We start from the raw sequence: 22,900 nt of genomic DNA, 5'->3' as shown, positions 1-22,900 counted from the left end.
CACTCTGTAATTTATGAGTGGTGTGGCCAACGTCAGGGACCCTCCGTAATCTCTCTGGGCCTGATCTTCCCTGTCTGTGAAATGATGCTAACCCTCCCTCCCTCCTAGGACTGTTAAGAGAACTAAATGAGTTAGTGCACAAAGGGAATTTAGTTCCTGCCCACAGTAACTGTTATTATATATAAGACACAGATCCAGCAGCAAAGGAGATGTAGTCCCTGACTTCAGGAAGCTGCCATTCTAGTGGGAATATCTCTACCTTTGTGAGTTTCTCTTTACTTATATATAAAAGTATCCCTGATGTTGGGAAAGATTGAAGCCAGTAGGAGAAGGGGATGACAGAGGATGAGATGGTTGGATTGCATCACTGACTCAATGGACATGAGTTTGAGCAAGCTCCAGGAGATGGCAAAGAACAGGGAAGCCTGGCATGCTACAGTCCATGGGGTTGCAAAGAGTCGGACATGACTGAGCAACTGAACAACAAATCTTATGTTTGCATCGTGTATCATTCAAAATTCTCTCTCAGGCCTTATCTGACACTGTGAGTCATGATCCAGTAGAGCAAGTAATCATCTAACTTTCATTGAGGAGCTTAACTAAGCTCTCCAGTTTCAATGATTCACATCACTGTCTTCTGCTCAACTTCTCTTATACTTTTTTCCTGTCCGTCTACCCACAATTATCTTTTTGAAGCATCTTATTGTGACTGATGTTCTTTCATTCTTAAGAATACATTTGAGACAGTCTTCTTCTGCTCCCATAGAGACCAAAGAGCAAAGTGGGTGACTTCAGGTTTTGCTTTGTTTTACCCGTGTTTTCCTGGACTGGTAATTGATTTTTTAGCATTCTGAGATGATACGACTGGTCACCGCAATTCCCTCCTAACATGATTTCCCTGGCTTCTCTTCCATTCTCAGCACTATCAGATGATATTCTTAAACTGCAACCGTGACTGTTTACTCCCCCCTGCATTTCAAGTTAAGTGGCTTCTCAGCACCTACTGGACAATGTCCAGATTCCATGATGTGGTGCAACAGGGGCCTCTGGTGACCTGGCTCCCCCATCCCCACCTCCTGCCTTCACCTCCGGTGTGCTCTGCGCTGTTATATCCCTTCTGCAATTCATCGAATGCCTGGAATGCCTTCCTGCCCTGTTCTACTTAGAAAATTCCTACTCCCCAGCAAGATTCATTAGGTGTTACTCCTCTGTTACATTCCACTGCCCCCCCACCTCCTCCACCCTGGGGAGATTACCAAGGGCTCCTGCTGTCTGTCTTCTAGAATGTTGTTTTCCTGTAGGTTTCCTACCAGACTGTGAGCTCCAGGACTTCTGGGTTGTTCACTGTTGTGCCCTCAGTGACTGTCACTCAGCAGGTTATTGGTAAATAATTTAAAAAAGAAACTGGGGGAGGAGGATTTGGGGGAAGATGGGTACATGTATATGTATGGCTGAGTCCCTTCACAATTCACCTGAAACTACCGTAACATTGTTAATTGGCTATACCCCAACACAAAATGAAAATTTTAAAGTCTGGGGAAAAAAGGCTAATTGAGTAGTAGCTGAACAACCTGATGCATAAGCAAAATTTCTTTATATAGGAACTAAAGGCAACCCTCAGTACATAGCTGAAGCTAATCAACATGATACAATATTACTAAGTATCTCACACTTGTATCACATTTTGCTATTTCAAAAGTACTTTCATAGCCCATGACATCAACGGGGTGGATTCTGTCTTTGACAGAAGTCAAATCATTGGCTCAGGTCTTCAAGCCTGTAAATGATACCTGGGATAGCAACTGACTTCTGCTCCAGTAAAGACTATTTTCTCAGAAACTGGAACATGCATGTTACAGGACACCCACTGTATCAGGCACTGTTATCAAAGTTGTATGTATATTAACTCTTTTTAATGCTCAGCACAATCTACAAAGTAGATACTGCTACTGTGTCCTTTAAAGGATGAGGGAGTCAAGACGCAGAGGAGCTAATACGTGACAGAACCAGAATTAAAACCCAGGCAATCTGGCCCCAGTGTCTTCAAACCATGAATGATTTCAATTTAAGATTATATGAAGACTGCCCAAATATGCTACTGGCAACGACTAGATTATACTCTGCTTGAAGACAGGACTTCTTCACTGCCTTCATATTCCAACAGCGGCTAACATACAAGGTCTTACTATATTGTCTCAGGATGCTGACATTTTTAACCTATGTGTCAAACCACTGACTTCTGTATCAAAGATCTCTGCTCCAAGACTGAAAGACTATTCTCTTCTTCCATTAGCATATGCTTCTCAATTATTAACCAATAATTTCTTTATAGCAGAGCTGAGGTTACATTGATAAAACTGTTCAAGAAATGAGTAGGTTTCAGAGTGGATCTTCCAGACTTTACACGACATGTCAGTCTGCCCAATCCCATGCCCACCTTCTTTAAATTTTAACCTTTTGACTTAGCTAAAGCAATTCAGTGTTAACAGTAAAAAGTAAGGAGCATTGAAGTCATTGATAACTTGGCTGGTGATAGGGTCATTGGATAGACCAGTGTTTCCCATGATCCGTCAGTTGACCACCTGCACCCAGTCACCCAGACTTCTTTGATCTCACTATACTTAAAACTCTTCTAGATCTCTCTTCCACGGCAAGTAAAGGAACGTAAGTAAACCTGTTGCTTTCTGCTATAAGCCAGCGCCTACCCCAGTCCACACCTTCCTTCTTTTTGGCATTTCCTTTTGATACCTGAATCAAATTACTTTGATCATAATTCAATCTTTTTGATGACTGTATTATCCAAATGACATTATGTGCTATAGTTTAGGATAACCTCTAAAATTATCATACCAATAATCTACAGAGATTATTTTTTCTATTCACTGGCTGAATAAAAAAGGCATTTAAAGTAAGTAACACACCTGTCATCTGCTCACTAATTTTCTGACCCAATGTATGTTTTATCAGAATTTATAAATTCCACTTTGAAATGTGCCTTTGATGGATCTGAAACATAGATGAAATTTTCTCAAATTTATAGAAATAAAGTTATATTAAAACAGAATAACTATTTCTTGAAAACTATTTTAAATAGTTAATACTGTACCATTTAAATGTTGTACTTACTAAGAGGAGAGTAGTTGTTTTAAATAGGACCATACATTTTAATGCATTCAGGCAATGACTGTGGAATCCTTAATATATTACTCAATGCTTCCCCTTTGCAAAATAAAGACATCATTAAATACCCTTATATTTACATGAAAAGTTAAAAGCACTCCTTTAACTTCATTGTGATTATTACACATAAAGATATATGAAGTACCCAAAATAAGATTCATCCAAAAAATTAATGGCAGCCAAACTTTGATATTCTTAATGGCAATCAAAAGACCTTTCTTGTCCCCGCCCCTTCCTGCACCATTCTGAATGTGTGATTCTCTATCATTATGTCCTATTTAATTTTCTCCATAGCAATTAGCACCACCTGAAGTTTTTGTCCTTATCTGTTTACTTGTTTCCTGTCTGTCTCCTCCACTGAATTACAATGTCTAAAAGAACTGCAAGCGTCACTATCTCATTCATCACTTATTCCCAGCATCTGGAACACTGCCTGGTACATTTCTGGTGAAGAATTGATGACCAGCTGACTAAGTGAATGCATTCTAGTCCTAGTGCAAATAGGGATTGAGAGGAAAACAGAAATCTTTTTAATTCTGTACTTTGGTTTCTAGGACTTTGAGGCTATGCTGACTAATGTCTAACCTTCAGATGATACACCTTCAATATTTCTGAGCATTTTAAATACAGCAGTATGTACATGTCAATCCCAAACTCCCTAACTATCCTTCCTTTCCCCCATCCTTCCCCACTGGTCCTACAGGAGAGCACAGGGAACTCTGCTCAATGTTATGTAACAGCCTGGATGGGAGGGGAGTCTGGGGGAGAATGGATACATGTATATATATGGCTGAGTCCCTTTACTGTCCACCTGAAATTATCATTAACATTTTAAATTAGCTACACTCCAATATAAAAAGAAAAGTTAAAAAAATATTGCCATCTGAGCAAAATTTCTGGAAAAAACATAAATACTAACATGAAAGCATACGGGGAATTCAATGCAGCCTGTGATATTGTTATGATAATCCACGCCATACATTTAAAGGCCCCACTGCTGGCCTGCCTCATAACTAATCTCCAATTAATGAGACCTCTTCTTGTTATTAACTACATTGTATAAATAAATTTAACTTTTGAGGTTTCTTTTCTTTTTAATAAAGAAGACTTCACTGGTTTTAATATTTATTAATTGTTGTAAGAAAAAGAAAATGTAAAGGTTCTTCCAATTATATCTATTTTCAAGGGCAAGAAACTTGCACATACTTATGATGAACACCTAACAATTTCAATTTAAAAAAACTATTAATAAATGGGGATTCATGACAAAATATGAAAGCACTATTAAATCAAGTTTTTAAAACATATTTCCCTTTTTCAGAATTAGATATACTAGGGTAGACAGGAAGGGAATGTAGCATTTTTTAACAGCTCAGTATATTCAAATTCTGACGTAAAATTCATAAAAGCATAAAGTATTGGTCCTCACTGACCAGAAGTTCCTGAAAGATGTCAAGGTCGTGGTGAGAAGGTGTCATAAATTTCTCACCACTTTACAAGGGCAGATTGCTAACACATGGTTGACCGAGTTAACAAGTGTAAATAAAGACTTCACGTTTGTGTTACGGAAGCAGCCTGCTCCTGACAGACTGACGCTGAGGATAAACCAGGGCACTGACATTTAATGAGCGCTGAATCTGAGAGCTTGTTTACTTTAAAAGCAGATTTTTCATGCTCACACACATTTCTACTCTGCCCCATGTCACGCTGCCACCTTGACAACGCTCCCCGGCAGAACACATCAAAGTTGGCTACCGAGTTCAACACGCAGGGGGCAAACACTGGGTTCATTATACCTCAGCCAGTGGAGGGGTGGGGGGGGACAAGAAGGGACAGTGAACGGAGGAAAGAGCTGGACTGGAGGTCCTTTTTGAAATGATATGGTTGGCTCTAAACCCCACAAAATACTGAAGCCATTCGAGACAAAGTGTGCTCCTGAAACCATGTCAGCTTTTCCCCGGGTATTTCTTGCCTGTTGAGGACTCTTGAGGAGGTTTGGAAGGTTTTCTGTATATTAATGACATTTTTAAATGGTCCCATTTAATCCTTACTGGGTTGAGTTCTAAATACATGGGCTATAATTTTCTTTCAACTGTAGCTCATCAAAGATCTTCTATACCTTTTACCCTTGAGGAGGTGAATTTCGACCATTTACTGCCCGTTAAGTGAAGTATCATTGCCTCTCCTGCCTAATAACTACCTCTTCCATGCTTCACTGGGCACCTGATCTATAGATATGGCACAGGTGTCTCCTCACTCCCAGCTTTTACGTCCCTTGTCTGCCACACGAATTTTGAAACTTGATTACACATCCCCCATTGAAACGCCAAGCTCCTCGAGGACAGGCACCCTAGATCTAGTTTTTATATAACTGACTTTCCCATCTTCCCTACTTCAAGTACCTTTCTGATCTTATTGCTTTCCCTTTTGTGAAATCCTGATGCTTGAAATACTCACACAGGGAAACATCATCAGTGTGCAGCCCTTCTCTTGAGGGCCGTGTGTAACTCTGTTATTAAGTCTTTTTGGTGGGCTTCCACCAGACCTTCACATAGTATTCTAACTGTAAAGCAATTAAAATAGGTAACTAATGTGAACCTTCTGTATAAAACAAGGAATGCTACTCAATGCTCAGTGGAGACCAAAATGGGAAGGAAATCTAAAAAAAGAGGGAATATATGTATATGTATAGCTGGTTCACTCTGCTCTACAGTAGAAATTAACACAACATCGTATAGCAACTATGCTTCAATAAAAGTTTTTTAAGTGGCTGATTTTTATATTTAAATATAAAGCAATTAAGTTCAAAGTAAGATTATGCTTCTATATTTCAAAAGCAATTCTGGACACAAAAAAATGTTGGTCTTTTTGGCCACAATAGTAAATTTTAATGCAAAACACTATTTTGATACTAACTAAAATTCATCACAAACGTTTAGCATAAAAGATACAGAAAACTGACATTCTTAATCAAGTCTCTCTTTTGTTTTGAACAAAATGGCCTTTTTATTTTTGTAAAATATAGAAGAAAAAAACATGTTTAACTAGAAAAACTGAATAACATACAAGTGGATGAAGTAACAACAAAAAATAACATTAAGCTGTGTGTTAGAGGCATATGACAGATGGATAAATCCCTGAATAAAACATCTGAAAGTGGCCATTATATAATAGTTGATATCCTGAAAAGCACTTTGTTTTCCAGAATTTTTAAAGGCTTAATTCTATATCCACTGCTATTATATTTCCCTGCCAATTTGAAGAAAATAAATGATTCTAATCTTGGATTTCACAATCAGCTTTCAGAGCCAGTACCTAGCTAGTGCTTCAAACAGCTCCAGTGCAGCTTACTGTGTCATGATGGTAAATGCCAAAATAATATAATTAATCTTAACCACTTCACTAAATTAAGGTGTCTTAAAAAAGATAAGACAGCATGTACAAGCACATACAGGATTTTATAACTAAGTATATTTTAAAAATTCTGGAGAAGCATTAAAATTATAAAAGGAATCCAATGTTTTTGGACAGAAGAAAGAACAATTATGATCATTAGGTGCTATTTGCACTTGTATTAGAAATGGTGTTCACTTAGTTGACTTTTATCAACAGGTCACTAAAACTTAAAATCTGCTCACCATGTTCAAGTTTTAAGACAATTTAAATGCTAATCATTATGGTTGTTTTAACTCTAAATTCCTCGGTTTCAAGGTCTTCCCAGGTGACTCAGTAGTAAAGAACCTGCCTGCCAATGCAGGAGCTGCTGCTGCTGCTAAATCGCTCTGTTGTGTCCGACTCTGGGCGACCTCACGGACTGTAGCCCACCAGGCTCCTCTATCCATGGGATTCTCCAGGCAAGAATGCTGGAGTGGGCTGCCATTTCCTTCTCCAGTTAATGCAGGAGACTTGGGTTCAATCCCTGGGTGGAAGAGATCCCTTGGGTGAGGGCACAGCGACCCACTCCAGTATTCTTGCCTGGGGAATCCCATGGACAGAGAAGCCTGGTGGGCACATAGTCCGTGGGGCCGCAGAGAGTCAGACACAACTGGGCAGCTGAACACGCATGCCTCGGTTTCAGGGACCATGCCCTGGTTCCTCACATCACCCAGCACCTGAACAGCTGTGGCTCAGTGAGCGCCTAGGACTAATAATTGAATGTCATGTGGCTTGAACAGAGTATCTTCAAATAATCACAAATAACAGGGACAGGAAATAAGTGCTTTCTGTTAGTAGTTCAATCCTCCCACAGAATAAACGTTCCCCCGCAAACCCCTCCGCAAATAACGGGCTGACCCAAAAGTTCATTCAGATTTTTCCACAACATTTTACAGAAACTCCAAACGAACTTTTTGGCCAACCTAATGTTTTCCTAGCCTGGAATGAGTCAGAGGGTGACTGGAGGAGGACGGGGTGAGCTTCTGAAAGCATTTCACCTGCTTCTGTCTGTGACGTGTGACCTCCTCTTTTTTCAGTCATTTAAAGCCTGACCACAGGTGCATATGAGCTTCTCAGGAGGCACTAGTGGTAAATAATTTGCCTGCCAATACAGGAGATGTGAGAGATGAGGGTTCGATCCTCAGGTAGATGGGTCAGGTAGATCCTCTGGAGAAGGAAATGGCAACCTGTTCTAGTATTCTTTTTTTAAAATTTATTTATTTTAATTGGAGGATAATTACTTTACAGTATTGTGATAGTTTTTGCCATACATCAATATGAATTGGCCATAGGTATATATGTGTCTCCTCCATCCTGAACCCTCCAGTATTCTTGCCTGGGAGATTCCATGGACAGAGGAGCCTGGCAGGTTACAGTCCATGGGGTCACAAAGAGTTGACACAACTGAGCACACATAGATGCATATAAAGGGGCATTTAATTCTACCTTTCGAGTGATCCTTATTAGATAAGATTTTACAACACTGTAAATCAACTGTACTTCAATAAGAAAATCAACATTTTTTAAAAAATGTAAAAGATTTCCCCCCTCAAATTTGACATGATTTCTCTTATCCCCAATCACCTTCTAAAATGGACTATATTTAAAAAGGAAAACGCTCATTAATACTTTTTTCATTATCCCAATAGTCTAGGATCATTTCCCCCGCAAACCTCAGGAGTCACTCTCAGGAGCACACACCAGCCTCAGACTCATGTTTTCATAAGAGAGTTTTTCGAGCTGACAAATACTCACTTTAAGGTTGGATAAGCAGTTGTTGAGGAAAACGTGCCACCTGTTGAGGAACAGCTGCTTCTGGCTGACGCAGAGCAGACAGGTCACCAGTGGGTACAAGGCCTGAGGAGAGAAGGGGAGGTCACAGGACGACGGAACTGCAACCTCTCAGGAAACACAGGCTCATGGAACCAGCGTCCATCCACCCATCTCCCCGTGTGCTGTACAGGCCAGACTCTGTAACACCCACACCCAACGGGTGCCGCGCAGAGGTGGGCATTTTGCAAGTGTTTCTGAGAAGGATGGACATGGGATATTCTAGAGCTGTGTATAGGGTTGGGCTTCCCGGGTGGCTCAGTGGTAAAGAATCTGCCGCCCAATGCAGGAGAGGTGGGTTCGATCCCTGGGTCAGGAAGATCTCTTGGAGAAGGAAATGGCAAGCACTCCAGTATTTTTGCCTGGAAGTTCCCACGGACAGAGGAGCCTGGCAGGCTATAGTCCACAGGGTTGCAGAGTCTGACATGACTTAGTGACTAAACAGAAACAACAATGTACAGGGTAGAGTGAGTTTCATGGATCATAAATAGAAATCTGATTCACTGATTTAGTCTTCCCTTATGAATTTTAAAAACAATCATAGATCACTCTCAATCCTCTGGAAAAAAAAGGAGGAAGGCACACTGATTTGAAAAATGTTACTGGTTGCTCATAAACATCTACTAGTTTGTCCCTGTCTTAGAGGTAGGTGTATATATTTTCTTTTGCATGCAATCTTCCTGTAATTAAGGAAGATTCCTAAAAGAAATGTTATTGCCCTGGTAAACTCCACCAAGACAAATTTAACCGCAGGAGGAATTTGCTTACGACCGAATAAACAGAGGTGCTACTGTGGTTTTCCTGCTTGACTGGGCAGGTTTCCCACAGCAACTGGAGAAGACAGAAAAGCTGGTGGGTGGCTTTTACAGTATACATGTAGAACACACCACCATTTTGCTGAACCAGATAGTATACACCTTAACGGTTCCCCCGAAAACAAGGGTTAGTGAAGATTTAAACAAAAATATAACTGGTTCATCTATTAACTTGAATTAGCAAAAATCTATTGCCACAGTGAGATTCAGTGCTTAACATTCCATTAACTTGCTTTTTTTTTAAAATTAACTTAGTTTTAAAGTGATGTTGAACTACCACTGTCATTGGGTACAACTCTAATTACAGCTGGTAATTTAAAAAACAAAATACAAGCAGTCACAGAGACCACAGAATGTAGACAAATGAACAAATCTGTCACCAGTTCCAGCAAAGCAACTCTGAGTACTTGCTCAGATAATGGTGGTAATGTTCATACTTTAACATAAACAGTACTAGAAGTCAGCACCCTAAGCAACCAGCTTCCTCTACACCATCGCAGGTCCAGCTGGTCTACTACCTTCCAACTCGAAACCAGAGCTTTATTCACCACCCTGGACTTTGTAACACTTCCAGACCCAACGGGTGTCATGCAGAAGTGGGCATTTTGCAAGTGTTTCTGAGGACAGTGGAGATGGACAATGGAGGAAAAAGGGTGATGTAATTTAAAAAGCTTCTATGCTGCTTTTCAGCACAAAAGCATTCCCCAAGACTGTTCTCTCAGCCTTCAGAGAATCTTTCTCATGGGCAACTCTTTGTGTTCTAACTCCCTTTCCTGGTCTGGTTCCATTTTGATTCTGAAAGTCAGGATAGGAATTAGCCAGTGAAAGTTCCTGAGGCTTGAGAAGAGAAACTTTTGTTAGCATCTTTAGCTTTCAGATTGGAAAAAGTACAAATTAAAATAAAAATTAAGTTAAACCAATCCTTGACCATAAACAGCAGAATCTTTAGGACTAGTAGGGTCCTTGAGGTAACATAATTCCCTCCGGTTATCACGATTCAATCAATGTTTAATATTAGGTACCAGCTCCAAATTCTGAAATGCTGACTTTTTTTGAGAATCCCATGGACAGAGGAACCTGGCAAGCTACAGTTCACTGAATCACAAGAGTCAGACATGACTTAGCGCTTTTTGAGGGAGCTGTAGGTAATTCTCCTATCTGCGGAACTCTCATGACTCTCAAACAGACTTCAGCCTAGGAATTTGGGTCACTGCAGTTTTGTGTTTTTAATATTCTCATAGTTACTAACCAAGGAATGCTTCTTTCGAGAAGAAAGTTCCAGCGTGGTATCATACAGGCTTTCAACGAAGTTTCTGAGGCAGGGAACATTAACTTCATTTTTAACAGCCTGAAACAGAGATGAGTGTTCATATTATACTTAATGAAATTGCTGATTCTCTAATCCAATTTGAAGAGATTCTTTAAAATGAAAATGTAACTTACAGCAGCCACTGGGACAAGAATTTCAACAAACAGCCCAGCCAAGGCATGTTTGATATCTTTGTCTTTGACCTCGAGAAAGTAATGTGCACATTCCTGAGAAGCAGAAAAAGAGTCAATGGAGGGAGAAAGATTGAAATGTGCACAGAAAATTGCAGGTAAACAAATTTAAGTCAACAGATCTTAATTTAGTAACACTCAATAACATCGCATACACAATAATCTATTAAAAAAAAATCACTGGAGTCCAGCATTTATATTTAAGTTCACAATAGCCTCCAATGACATTTTACAGGGCTGGTTTTCTCACTCTCCCCCTAATTTCTATCCCAAAATCAGGATGCTGAAAGGACAAAGCATCAATAACCAGTAAGGTGTTCATCCACTGACTTACTGGTTGGTTCATTCATTTATTTCCAACAGATTTCTGTTGACTAGCTACTATGTGTATGTGTGGGGGCCCTGGGTCCTTGAATAACCCACAAATACAGATCCCCAGAGAAGGTAAACATGGGGAGAGAGGCAGAGACATTCAACTTGTTTTAGGCCCTGACAACCTGGGGCACAAAGATGTTTACTTGTTAGCCCTGACATTTTAGGTGTTTATTGTTCAGATAGTTTCACGAGCAAGTCTGAATTGCTTCCCTTCCCCACCTGGGATAAGAAAACATTTGGAAGCATTCCTCCAGCAAGGATGTCTTTGCCCATGGACTCCTGACCCCAAAGGGTGATTTTGGTTGCCTGGGGAATAATTTATTAGAAGAGTCGGCCTATTTAGAATTCTGCCAGCCCCCTTCCCCTTTCCGACCTTTTGGGTCATAACTTACTGTGGTCTTTTCCAGATGTAGCTTTCATGGAGGAATCCAAGGCTACAGGTACTTCTGATGACAGGTTAATATGTGTATCAACTATTACCACTTTTTTTTCAGTCCACATTGAGACTATCAGCAGCAATCGTTACTTAAGTCCCCAGTGTATGATATCATACTAAGACTTCAGTCCAAGACAGGCATTGCTGACATGCAAAGTCTTTGAGACTGTTTTCCCTATACAGAATGGGGCATTATGGGTCCCAGAATTATGGTCCTTTTCCTATATTATTTTAAATACTTATGTAAATATCATTTCAAATTGTCATGCATGTACACATACACACGAATCATTAGCACGAGACAGAAAAATATTATTTACTGAGTCCAAGAATGCCCAGAACCACCTTCCAAAGTGAGTGTCACTGTTACCACTCTGCAGACAAGGCAAGTGAAGCTGGGAGGAGTTAACTTGTGACTTGTACAAGGTCACAGAACTGATAAGCACTGAAGCTTGAATTCCACAAGTTTGATATGGGCCTATATTCTTCTTTTTTAAAACAGCTTTATTGAATACAGTTCACATGCCATGCAATTCACTCTTATAAAGTGTACAACTGGATAGCTTTTAGTATATTCACAACTGTACATCTTTCATCACAGCCAAATGTAGAACCTTTTCATTATCACAGAAAGAAACTTAGCACCCGTGAGCCAGAAGCCCAGCCTTCCCTAAGCACAGCTGCCTCCTCCAGCCCAACACAACTAACCTACTTCCCATCTCTATGGGTTTGCCTCTCCTGGATATTGGCTATTAGGAATAATGCTTCTATGAACACTTACATTCAAGATTTTGTGTGGGCATACATTTTCATTTCTCTTGGATACATACCTAGAATTGGAATTACTGGATTGATGATTCTAGATTTAAATATTTGGGGAATTGCCAAACTGTTTTCAAAAGCTGCTTGTCTATTTTACATTCCCACCAGCAGTGTATGAGGGTTATCTTTTCTCTACAACCTCACCAACAAGTAACTTGCTGTCATCTGTCTTTCTGCTTATAGCCATCCTAACAGGTATGAAGTGGAACAACCTTCATTCATAACCCCGGTATTGAAACTCTTTATTAAGATTCCCACTAAATCTAATTCACAGCACCATTAGAAAAAAAATTCCTTCAGATACTAAAGTTTCATAAAATCTAATACAGCTGTATACTCTGGGAAATCTTTATTAGCAATAATTCTTTAGTACAAAATGGTGAACACTGTGTCACAGACACCTAAACCTATATGGTTTAGTTGAGTTTTACAGTTAAGTATAAATTTCATCACTTAAAGTTCTGATGCCTAGAAATGTTAACATTGCCAACTCGATACTATCGATCTTAAAAAGTAAAAAATAAAGCCATATTTTATTAACAGAATAATATGCAACCAATGAGTGAAAAAAAGAAAAATAAACCAACAAATAAAATTCCACTGTACACGTACTCCAAAGATGATATGAGTTTAAAAACGAAATTATATGCCTGAAATTCTATTACTAGGTTATGAAACCCACTCGCTGGGAATGCAGGAAACACAAGCGACATGGGTTCAATCCCTGGTTGGGGAATAGCCCCTGGAGGAGGAAATGGCAACCCACCCCAGTATTCTTGCCCAAAAAATCCCATGGATAGAAGAGCCTGGTGGGCTGCAGTCCAAAGGGTCACAGGGAGTTGGACACTACTAAGCGAATAAGCACATGAATTATTGAGAAAAAAAAGTAGGACTTTAGTGAATGGGTTCTCACATTTCAGGTCAGTCACTCTGAGGAGGGAAGATGCACAAGTTCCCACCCAAGACAGTACCTGCATAAACTGAAGAGAGGCCTCAAAGTCCTCCACTGGATACATCTTAATTCGAAAGAACTTCATCCCCATTATCAAGCTGATGATGCTTTGAACGATATATGGGCTCTGCTCTTTGTGCCGTAATTCTTTGAGCTCTGCCATAAATTTCTTCTTTACAGCAGGGAATCTAAGAAGAGGACAGGAGGAATCTGTCAAATGATGGGGAGGAATGTGAGGGAAATGCAGGCCTCCGACATCCAGGAGTGACAGCGCAACTGATGGGGACAGGTTCCCATCAGCTGAAGGACAATGACAGGCATTTTGTAAAAGTCTTGTTATTGGGGATTTGGTAAGAGTCCAATCTTGTTTCTTCTCTTACTCTACCAGATGCTCAACGTCTCCTTCAAGCTAGGGAGAAGATGCAAGGTTATTTAGAGCACTTCAAAATGCTCTAGCTCTTAAATTGAGCGTGATGAAAAGCTCCATTTCCTCTGGCTTAGCAATTTCCTGGGTGCTTACAGACCCCAAGGGCCTGAAGTATCCAATTGTGAACAGATGAGCAATAATATATTATAGTAGGCCAGGTATTTCTGACAACGACAGCAAGTAATGCCAAGTCATATTTCTACATCCATTTACAAAGTTTTCTGTTGTTGTTTCTTTTACAGTTTTAGGTTAATGATCATTGAGAAAAATATTTTTAGGTTGAAGGAAAAATCTAGTAATGGAAAATTTCAAATCATTTCTAAAAGATGACTAAGCTCTCTAATACATGTATGGGATTTTACAACTAAAAAGAGACGATCCCCAAGGAACTTAGGGTATTTATATAGTTTGAAAGTAAGATAATATTAATAACATTAATCACAACAACAACATTATCATAAAAAGTTTAAAGAAAGAATAGATTCTAAGAGGGTGGAAAAGTAGCAGATTGTCAAAGTGCCGAAGCGTAAAGGAACACAAACAAACAAGTTATCCAAGCTATATCTGAGATGGCTGGTTTGACTATTAGTTTAAAAAAAGGAAAAACAAGGGAAGTGTTCTAAGATTCACTGCATTCCATTTCCTGAGTCTATCACCCTGAGCTTCCACATAGGATCACTTAGGAACAAGACATTATCAGAAAGGGTGGTTATGTTTATAAAAGTTGAAGGACAATTAACAGAATCCCAGAAGTTTGCAACAACAACTCTCAACACCTCAGAGCAGAAATTTTAGGACGTATAAAGTAAATATACGGACAAAGTTTCACCAACAGGCAGCGCAAGGGGTATATATCTGGCAAGTTGGGTGGAAGGGGCTTCATGAGAATTGGCCATTTTCTTGTTCCTGGCTTGAGTGCAGGATGTTACATTTGGTAAGAGTTTTTTAAAATCATATTTTCAAAACAATTTGTGGATTTTTCTTTATGTCTGCTGTGTAGAGTAAAAAAGATTTTAAGAAGGCAATGGAGGAGCAAATAAGTAGTGAATGCATTTCCATTTTATGAAGAAACAGATCAGAAGATCAGTGTGACAAAGATGAGACTCAAATACAGATCTTCTGATGTGAAATCCAGAAATGTCCACTATTCTGCTGCTGCCTTTGACAGTCATGAGCTGTGAAATGTAGTCCCCACCCTATGTAGAACAATGTGCAGTTTAATTGGGAAGATAAAACAATGTAGCACTGACCATGAGCCATGTAAATAATAATAATTTCAAAAATAATAATAACCATTACTATTATTTGAGGTATGTTAGCAAGTTCCTGAGATTTTTCATGGATCTTTCTGGTCCTTCAGGAAGGTGAAATGCCCCAACCAAGATTATTCTTCACACACATCGTATTTCACACTGCCCTTTATGTGAATAATACACCTAAAGAGGCTGAGGGCAGGCACTGGAGAATGAAGGGGCTCTTATCATCTGGATAATCAAAGAATACATTAGAGGGGATTTATGTTGGGGTGAAGGGTGAGCAGAGGTCTTTAACCAGGCACAGATGAAGGACAGGAAGAAGAAACATCATGGCAAAGAGACAGAAGTGACATTTCCAATCAAGATTATAAAATTTCACAGGTTCAAACTAGACTTTTTAAGAATTCTATTCTATTTTTTTTAATTCAAGCTACTTCCAAACAGTAAAAAAAAAAAAAAAAAAAATCTATGGTTTTAATTTTGAAATGAGAGACTTTAAAAGGAAAAGGTAACTTTATAGGTTAGAGCTATACAGTTTTAAAGATCACATGATACTCAGAAAGCATGCTTTCCTTGTCTAATCCAGGACTAAAACAAGGAGAGGTAGGGAAAGGCAGGTTATTTGTATATGTTATTATTTCAACATTCTCACAAGTTAGTGGCTAAATGTCTGTTTTTCATTTAAAAATAAGTATGGCTATGTTTTAAAAAGTTCTAAATGACATAAACATATTATTTTAAAATAAAAATAATCTAAAAACCTACTCATACTTAAAAATTATTTTCCCTTAAAATAATTTTAGGGAAAAATAAATTTCTTTTCAATAACCATGCCTTTAGTGTCCGATATTCTTTAGTAAATAGAGTAACTAAAAAACTATTCAGTCTCCTGCTTTAAAATGTATAGAATGTACAATATTTATATTATTAAAGTGAGAATATAAAATATATACATTAAAATTATATCACATAAAGAGAGAAGAATTTTGAAATTATGAATCTTAAAAACAAACATCACTATTTAAATGAATATACCAGACTTTAACCCCTAAAACTTACCTTAAAAAAATCTAATTTTAACTTTAACTTTGAAAGTGCTAAGGCCCTGGGTGAATATCACTTAATAGCAAAAAAATTTCTTCCGTTAATGATAGGAATTAAGTACATTATCACTAGTAAGAGTAAAAATAGTATTTCTGCTAAAACTTAAAGACCAAACTAAGCATTAATAACTAAAGTCAGAATGAAGAAAATATTTTGTATACATTACCACTGGGATCTAGATATAAAATCTAAAATTAAAGTTGTTACATTACTCAAGTTTATTTTTTTAAGAAAGATAACCATCCTGTATCAGATAAGCATACATCCTTTTTTTCCCCCCACCGAGAACAAAGGAAGCAGTAATTTTCTAAGGCAACAATAAAGAAATGGTTCTGGTATACTAATGAGAAGAATGTAACATGATAATTTGTAGTATGACACCCATTTAAGAGTGTACCATCAATCAATAAAGGTTAACTCTATACTGACCAGTTGAGAATTTATCACTGTGATTATTATATATTACTGCAATTACTGCAAGAACCTATTGGGGAAAGCATTTTCTTGTGACTAGAAAGTACTGGACAATTATCCAAATTGAGGCATTTGTTATAGCCTACTATTACAGAACTGAGACAAATACTGACATCATGAAAATTGAAAAAGTCACTATTGGCAAGAAACAGTGCCTTAGTGGATCATAAATCTGACCTAATGTGGAAATTCCTCCAACCTTAAAATGTTGTTTTAATTATGACATCTGACATCTCTCAATTCATTCTCAATTGAAAATCTATGTAGCTAAGGAAAGTCCTTCTATAATAACCGATATTGTTAGGTGAAGTTCACAAAAACTAAGAAAAACACAAGAAGTCATTTTTGGCATATTAAACTCCAAATGATTGTATAAAAGTTATGCTGGGATAATTACAAAGGAATATGATGAGATTTTCAGGATTTGACAAAGCGGCCAAAATACATATTAACAACTCATTTTTCTGATCTTTTCTAGGTATGAGGTAGAGACATATGAGTTAATTTGCCAGATAACTGTAACTTATCCCTTCAAAAAGCCAGTACTTTCATTATTTAATTGTAATAGAAATCTCTCCAAAATGCATTATACATTTTTTCATGACTCATGAGCTAGAATTAGTACAATGGGCTATATAATAAAAGTACAATATATATTCTCATGCAAAAAGCTCCAGGTAACTCTACTGTTTAGTTCTTATGTAGTCTTGGGTCAGTTTCTTTCCTCTCTATTGCTGTCAGATTTTGAGACTGAAATTTCTCATTGCATCAGTGTACCCGCCTCTCTTTCATCTAATGCTGATCTTTTGTGTGTTAGAAAAGAATAGGTAGTCAAGATGAACAGACAAACAGGGTTAGATTAAATAAGTCATGTCAAGTAGTTTTTAGGGTCTGTTTCCTGAGTTATTTCTACCGTTTAGCTAGCTAAAGTTGCTGAGTAAGTGCTTTTAAAAAACTTTTGTTTTTTGATAAATTGAGTGTTTCCATGCTGCTAAGTTAGGAAATTCCATCTCTTGAAGATAAAAATCTTTCTGAGGATTGCATTTCACAAAGATCAGGGCATCACTGTTGTTTCAAGCTGGTCTCTTGGCTTGGATTCACATTAAGTTTCTGGCTCACTTGGCCTAACCTAGGCATTCAGATCTTGCCCGATTTGCCTCCGGGTTGAATAAGATGAAGATGGGTGAACAGGGTGTGACATCACTTTTGGAAGAAGTATTTTATTGCTAATAGTCTAATACCATTTTGTTCTAGCCTGCTAAATAGTGTTATGGGGCCAGATAAATTTAGCAATGAGAATTTTCCAACTTGTTTCCATGACACAGTCTGGGACATTTTTAGCTCAGCTGAATTAAGTAAGGTCTATAGTAAAGGGACATTCTAGAATGGAATTTTCCCACTCACGGATGCTATACCATAACCACCCACTCATGGAATATAGAAAACAAGACTTTTAAAACTGATAAACTTCTTTGAAAAATTGAGCAGGAAGAAAAGTACTTTGGTTAGGCCATTTCCTTCTTGGATGCAGTAGTCTGAAACTCATGGACTCTTGGTAGTATCAGGCCCAATTGCCAAGTGAAAAAGGTAACAGAGAAAGAAAATTGGAAGAAGACGTGGTGCTTGCCTCTAGTGAGGTTCAGCGACGGGACACACACAGCAAAAATAAACCCTAAGTTTCTTGTAAGTTCACACCCTCCCCCTTTCTGGGAGTAGGAATGGATGGCATACTCATGTTCTTATGGTGAAGGATTCTGAGGTTCACTTACTTAGCTTGTGCCAATACACCAATGACTTCTGCATACAGGTCTGCCACAATGTGCATATTGCCAGTGTTAGGACCAAGGTACCTAGACAAGATACAATTAGACAAGTGAGGAATCCCTCTGGTCATCTAAAAAGAGCAAACTCGATTTCGTTTAAGCACCCGACTTCTTCAAAATTTGAAGGAAAGAAAATTACTTTACCCTTCTTTGTACTTAAAGTGCTTGAAAGCCAAGTTAATAACATCATGTATTAAACTGTCTATTACTGGATGAAGTGGAATCTGGAAAAGAGAAAAGATGGCTCTTAGCTTGGAAGGGAATATTAAAGATCAAATCAATAAAGAGTACTTCCAACGGACTATACACAGCCTTTAGCCATCAAGCAATATAGTTCATATGACATGGTATTTGAAATTCATGAACAATTTAATAAACTGAGAACTTAAAAATATAAGTTGCTATTAGATAAATAAATCTTATCTAAAGGTAACATTAAATTGATGACCTACCTGTTTCAAAACTTCTATTAATACTAAAGAAAAAATAAAATCAATGGCAAGGTCCCGTCTTTCCATTAAATAATCTCGCTGCTGTTCATCACTGTAAAAATTTAAAACATTCACATTAAATAGGCACTAAAAACATTCTCCAAGTGATATAATTAATCAAAAATCTAGGATTCATCCCCAATGGGCTGCAAACCAATTTTGTTATGACAAGACTGCAGTGATAAATACACACTGAAGTTATTCCTACAATAAGTGTGGTGCGGTGGACATACTGTGGATCAGAGTAACTGACATCATATTTTAAATGTTCAACCAAGTCAACTTGAGTCACCATTTGGGAACCTACAATTTCATCTTGTGGACTTTCCTAAGGTACCTTTCAATCTATGAATCCTATCATCTTGAAGATAGAAACAAACATGACCCAGGGCTCCCATGCTAAAGGTAGACACTTAGAGGATCTTGTGAAAAGATCAAAACAATGGAAAGAAATAGTATGATTACCAATGGGAGTAGGACTGTAGTGGGTGGAGAAGGATCACTATTAAATTTTGTTCCCCTCACCTTCCCGGTCCTTTCTCTTGACCTTTAGCCACTTGAGATTAATGAGAGGAAGAAAAACGATCTCAAGCGGTGGTGGAAGAGAGAAAGATCAAAGAGCAGATGGAAGAAGAGGTAGAAGGGGCAAAGGAGAGTCATCTGAACTCATCAAAAGTTAGGGAGCAGGATAAGCACCGTCAGGAGGACAGAAGTGTGAGTTTTTACCTCCCTCCCTTCATTTCCTGCTTCTCTAATGAACTGACTGAGGGCTAATTTGGAACTGAACAAATGAAGTGACTGCCAAGCTCCTTAGCAAAGAACAGTAGCTAAGAGCATTGGTTTTGGTGTGGAACAGTCCTGGGTGAAAATTACGGCTCTTCCACTTACCAGTAATTTTTCCATTTACAAAATGGAAATAATAACAGTCATTATAGTAAGGTTTGCTTGAGTATTAAAATGTGTAAGTATTTAGTAGAGTCTCCCAAACACACAACTGCTCAGTACTGTATATTAAATAAAACTCATGAGAAAGGATGATGGATTTGGATTTGTCAGGCAGATATTTTCAAAATAAAGACTTTTAAATATGGAACGTTTTTCTCTTCAGTCCAGAAAGAATGAGAAGAAAGCATATAAAAGATTAAAAAAAAAAGAACTTTGGAGGAGTTCTGCAGCCTTGAGAGCGTCCTGTTAGAGTTAAGCTTGCTAGGTGAAAGAGCAGGTCAACAAAGGAGGCTGCAGTTTTAACTTGCAAGGGGAAATGAATGAACTAGGTAGCAGCTCATTCTTTAGGATCATTAACAAACAGTCCTGCCAGGAGGGAGAGCGATGGACCAAATCATCTACCTGGAGCCCTTCAAGACCCACCAGGATTAGAAAGTGTTGCTGCCAGATGAAGGAAGGAGAGGAAAACATATGGAGCTGCGTTAAACAGAGGGCGTCTGCAAGTCTAACCTAGAGATTACATCATGGAGAAGAGAAACAAGAAGTCTGTAGACCAAAGGGAAGGCAAACTCTCAGAGACGGCCAGCAGACATGGAGAGGGGAGGGCTACTGGGGTCTTCAAAACGGGCCAGAGGACCTTGAGAAAGTAGCAAAAAAAAAAAAAAAAAAAAGGGGGTAGAAAAGAAAATTAAACTCCTGCTTCAATTTTATTTGATCAGTCAATTTATGCTTTCAAATAAAAGAAAGACATACGTTTCCAATAATGAATTCACGTTGTTGCTGGTTTGAGGTCTCTCTGCCAGGAGCCAGAGGCATCTGACAAATTTATTTGGCAGTCTAAATGTTGATATTATACTAATCTTAGAAATCATACACAATCTTAGAGATCATAACCCAAATACACCTCCATCACATTTGAGTGTTTTCAGTTGCTTATGCTTCTTCCTAAAGTTCTTCTTTTCTTGTTTCTAGTAAGAAAAACCCCACTGTTAGCTACCTCATGTTCTAGAGACCCTCATTCTTTTGGTTTTCTCCAAAACACGTATTCTCTCTCTTATTTTAAGCTTCCAAATGCTAACTAAAATGCAACTGAATTGAATTTCACTGTACCAATTCTGTATTTGATCTTGGCAATTACTCTGATCTGGAAATAATCAGTAACACAATCTAAAAACCAACTATTTTCAATCCATACAGAAATCAGTTTATGAAAAATCTAGTTTTAGTAACTCAATTCTGAAAAAAACTAAAACTAACTGAATTAAGCTCATTCAAATTGTCCCACTTTCTACCCCCAGAAAGTTTTAGTATCTATTAATAAGCTGTCTTGTTATACGGGGAAAATACTAAATTAATAAGTGGATGAACTTATTAATCATACAGACTGAATCATTTTCAGACACAGAATTGAAATTCTACCTTTAAATTTGATACATTAAAAAGTATTTATGAGAAACTGTTCATTGGTATGGGTTTCTTTTTTTATTCAAGAATAAAAATATTCTTGAATGAGACAGTGGTGATGGCTATACAACCTTGTGAATAAAAGCACTGAATCACACACTTTAAAAGGGTGCGTTTTATAGTATCTGAATTATCTCCATTTAAAAAAATCCTTCTTCAGCTAGAATAATTATTCAGTATACAAAAGTTATTAATCTCTCCTCAAAACAAAATAAGTAAATAAATCTTGCATAAAACTCAAGCATATTGCAAAATGAAATTACAAGTTCAGATGACATGTAATTTGGTAAAATAACAGGTCTTCCATTTCAAGAGTTTACATATTTTTAAGTACTGGAGTATCAAGAAACATGAGAAGGATAAATCACTCACAAGTAGTAGTTAATATCTGATTTTCTGAATGATTAATTTCCATTATATTATCTTTAAAAGCATTAAAAAATGTATAGGCCACGTGGAAAAATCTGTGCTTCTAAAATAATCTCCCATTTTTAAAAGAAAGGTAAATGTATTAAACTTTATTTGCTACCTTGCTTTATTAGGTTGATTTCAAACACACAAAATTATATATATTCACCTAGAACTCCGGGGGACATACATTCATTGGGCAGATCAACCAAGCGTCTTAAGTTTTATGGCTGAACAGCACAAGTAGCAGCAAGTTCTACTTCTAGAATCCACAAGAGAAGGAAACCACAGAACAAATGGGCAAATCTCAGCTGGAAGGGAAGCTAGAGATGGGGTGATCTGACTTCCCACTTTTGCCCATGAAGAGGCTGAGGTTCAGACAAATGGGGAGTTGCCCAGAGTCTCATGGCTAATTGGTGGCAGTTCTGGGACTATCCCTACTGTCCAATCCACTGACCTTCCCACTGCAGTACCCTGGGCATCCAAGGTTACGAAGCGAATCCAAATATCTAGGCAATGTCCTGCAGGGCCTGCTGCAGGCTTCCTGCCTTTAACTGTACACCAGGGGAGAGAGAGCCCAGGAAAGAAGCAGGCAAGAGGGTTACCAGGGGTCCTTGACACCTTGCCCCCACCACTGGCAAAATAAAATCATGGAACCATTTCAACCTGCAGCAGCTCGAAGCAACTAACATTCCAAAGGTGCCACCTGCTAGAAAAGGGGCCCCTGAAGCCCAGGATCAAGTGTAAAGAGGTCAGAAGGTCTAGTGGCCTTCCCAACTCCCACTCAGATTTGTTTCTTAGGAAAAAAGAAAGAGAGAGAGAAAGAATAATCCTCATAATCCTTATATGAAAGAAATGTACCTTTTGGATTTATTGCTGGTTCTTGGTCTGTACTCATGTGATTCATCCTCAATGCCATTTTGCCTTTTATACCAGTCAAATAATGTACGTAGAATGGAAGGCAGGCAATATTCAGAAAGGGAGCTCATTGAACTGATGACCTGCAGAGAAAAGCAGGTGATTAAAAAGCTTGGGTGGCACTGCCAATTACTAGGAAACTTTTTATTTCACAAATAACTCCAAACCATAGGCACTACAAAATATTCTTATTCATCACACTCCTCTCCTTAATAGTCTTTTTAGTACATGCATTCCCAAGAACC

At 38.2% G+C, this 22,900-nt stretch overlaps 1 protein-coding gene across 4 annotated transcripts in view; it reads right to left on the bottom strand.

Annotated features, from left to right (window-relative positions):
- The window catches only part of FRY (FRY microtubule binding protein), a 321,997-nt gene that overhangs the window by 133,397 nt on the left and 165,700 nt on the right, over positions 1-22,900 (bottom strand). For all 4 annotated transcript variants that reach the window (XM_070471761.1, XM_070471762.1, XM_070471763.1 and 1 more), the window contains 8 exons: positions 22,599-22,738; positions 18,882-18,972; positions 18,574-18,653; positions 18,376-18,456; positions 13,365-13,533; positions 10,704-10,796; positions 10,510-10,608; positions 8,371-8,472 (listed from right to left, as the gene is read on the bottom strand). In XM_070471761.1, coding sequence (XP_070327862.1) covers positions 8,371-8,472; positions 10,510-10,608; positions 10,704-10,796; positions 13,365-13,533; positions 18,376-18,456; positions 18,574-18,653; positions 18,882-18,972; positions 22,599-22,738 — 855 coding nt within the window. The remainder of the gene's footprint in view (positions 1-8,370; positions 8,473-10,509; positions 10,609-10,703; positions 10,797-13,364; positions 13,534-18,375; positions 18,457-18,573; positions 18,654-18,881; positions 18,973-22,598; positions 22,739-22,900) is intronic.

Source organism: Odocoileus virginianus, chromosome 8 (assembly GCF_023699985.2).
Source record: "Odocoileus virginianus isolate 20LAN1187 ecotype Illinois chromosome 8, Ovbor_1.2, whole genome shotgun sequence".
In the NCBI taxonomy this organism is placed as follows: domain Eukaryota; kingdom Metazoa; phylum Chordata; class Mammalia; order Artiodactyla; family Cervidae; genus Odocoileus; species Odocoileus virginianus.
This window is presented reverse-complemented; position numbering and strand designations above follow the sequence as displayed.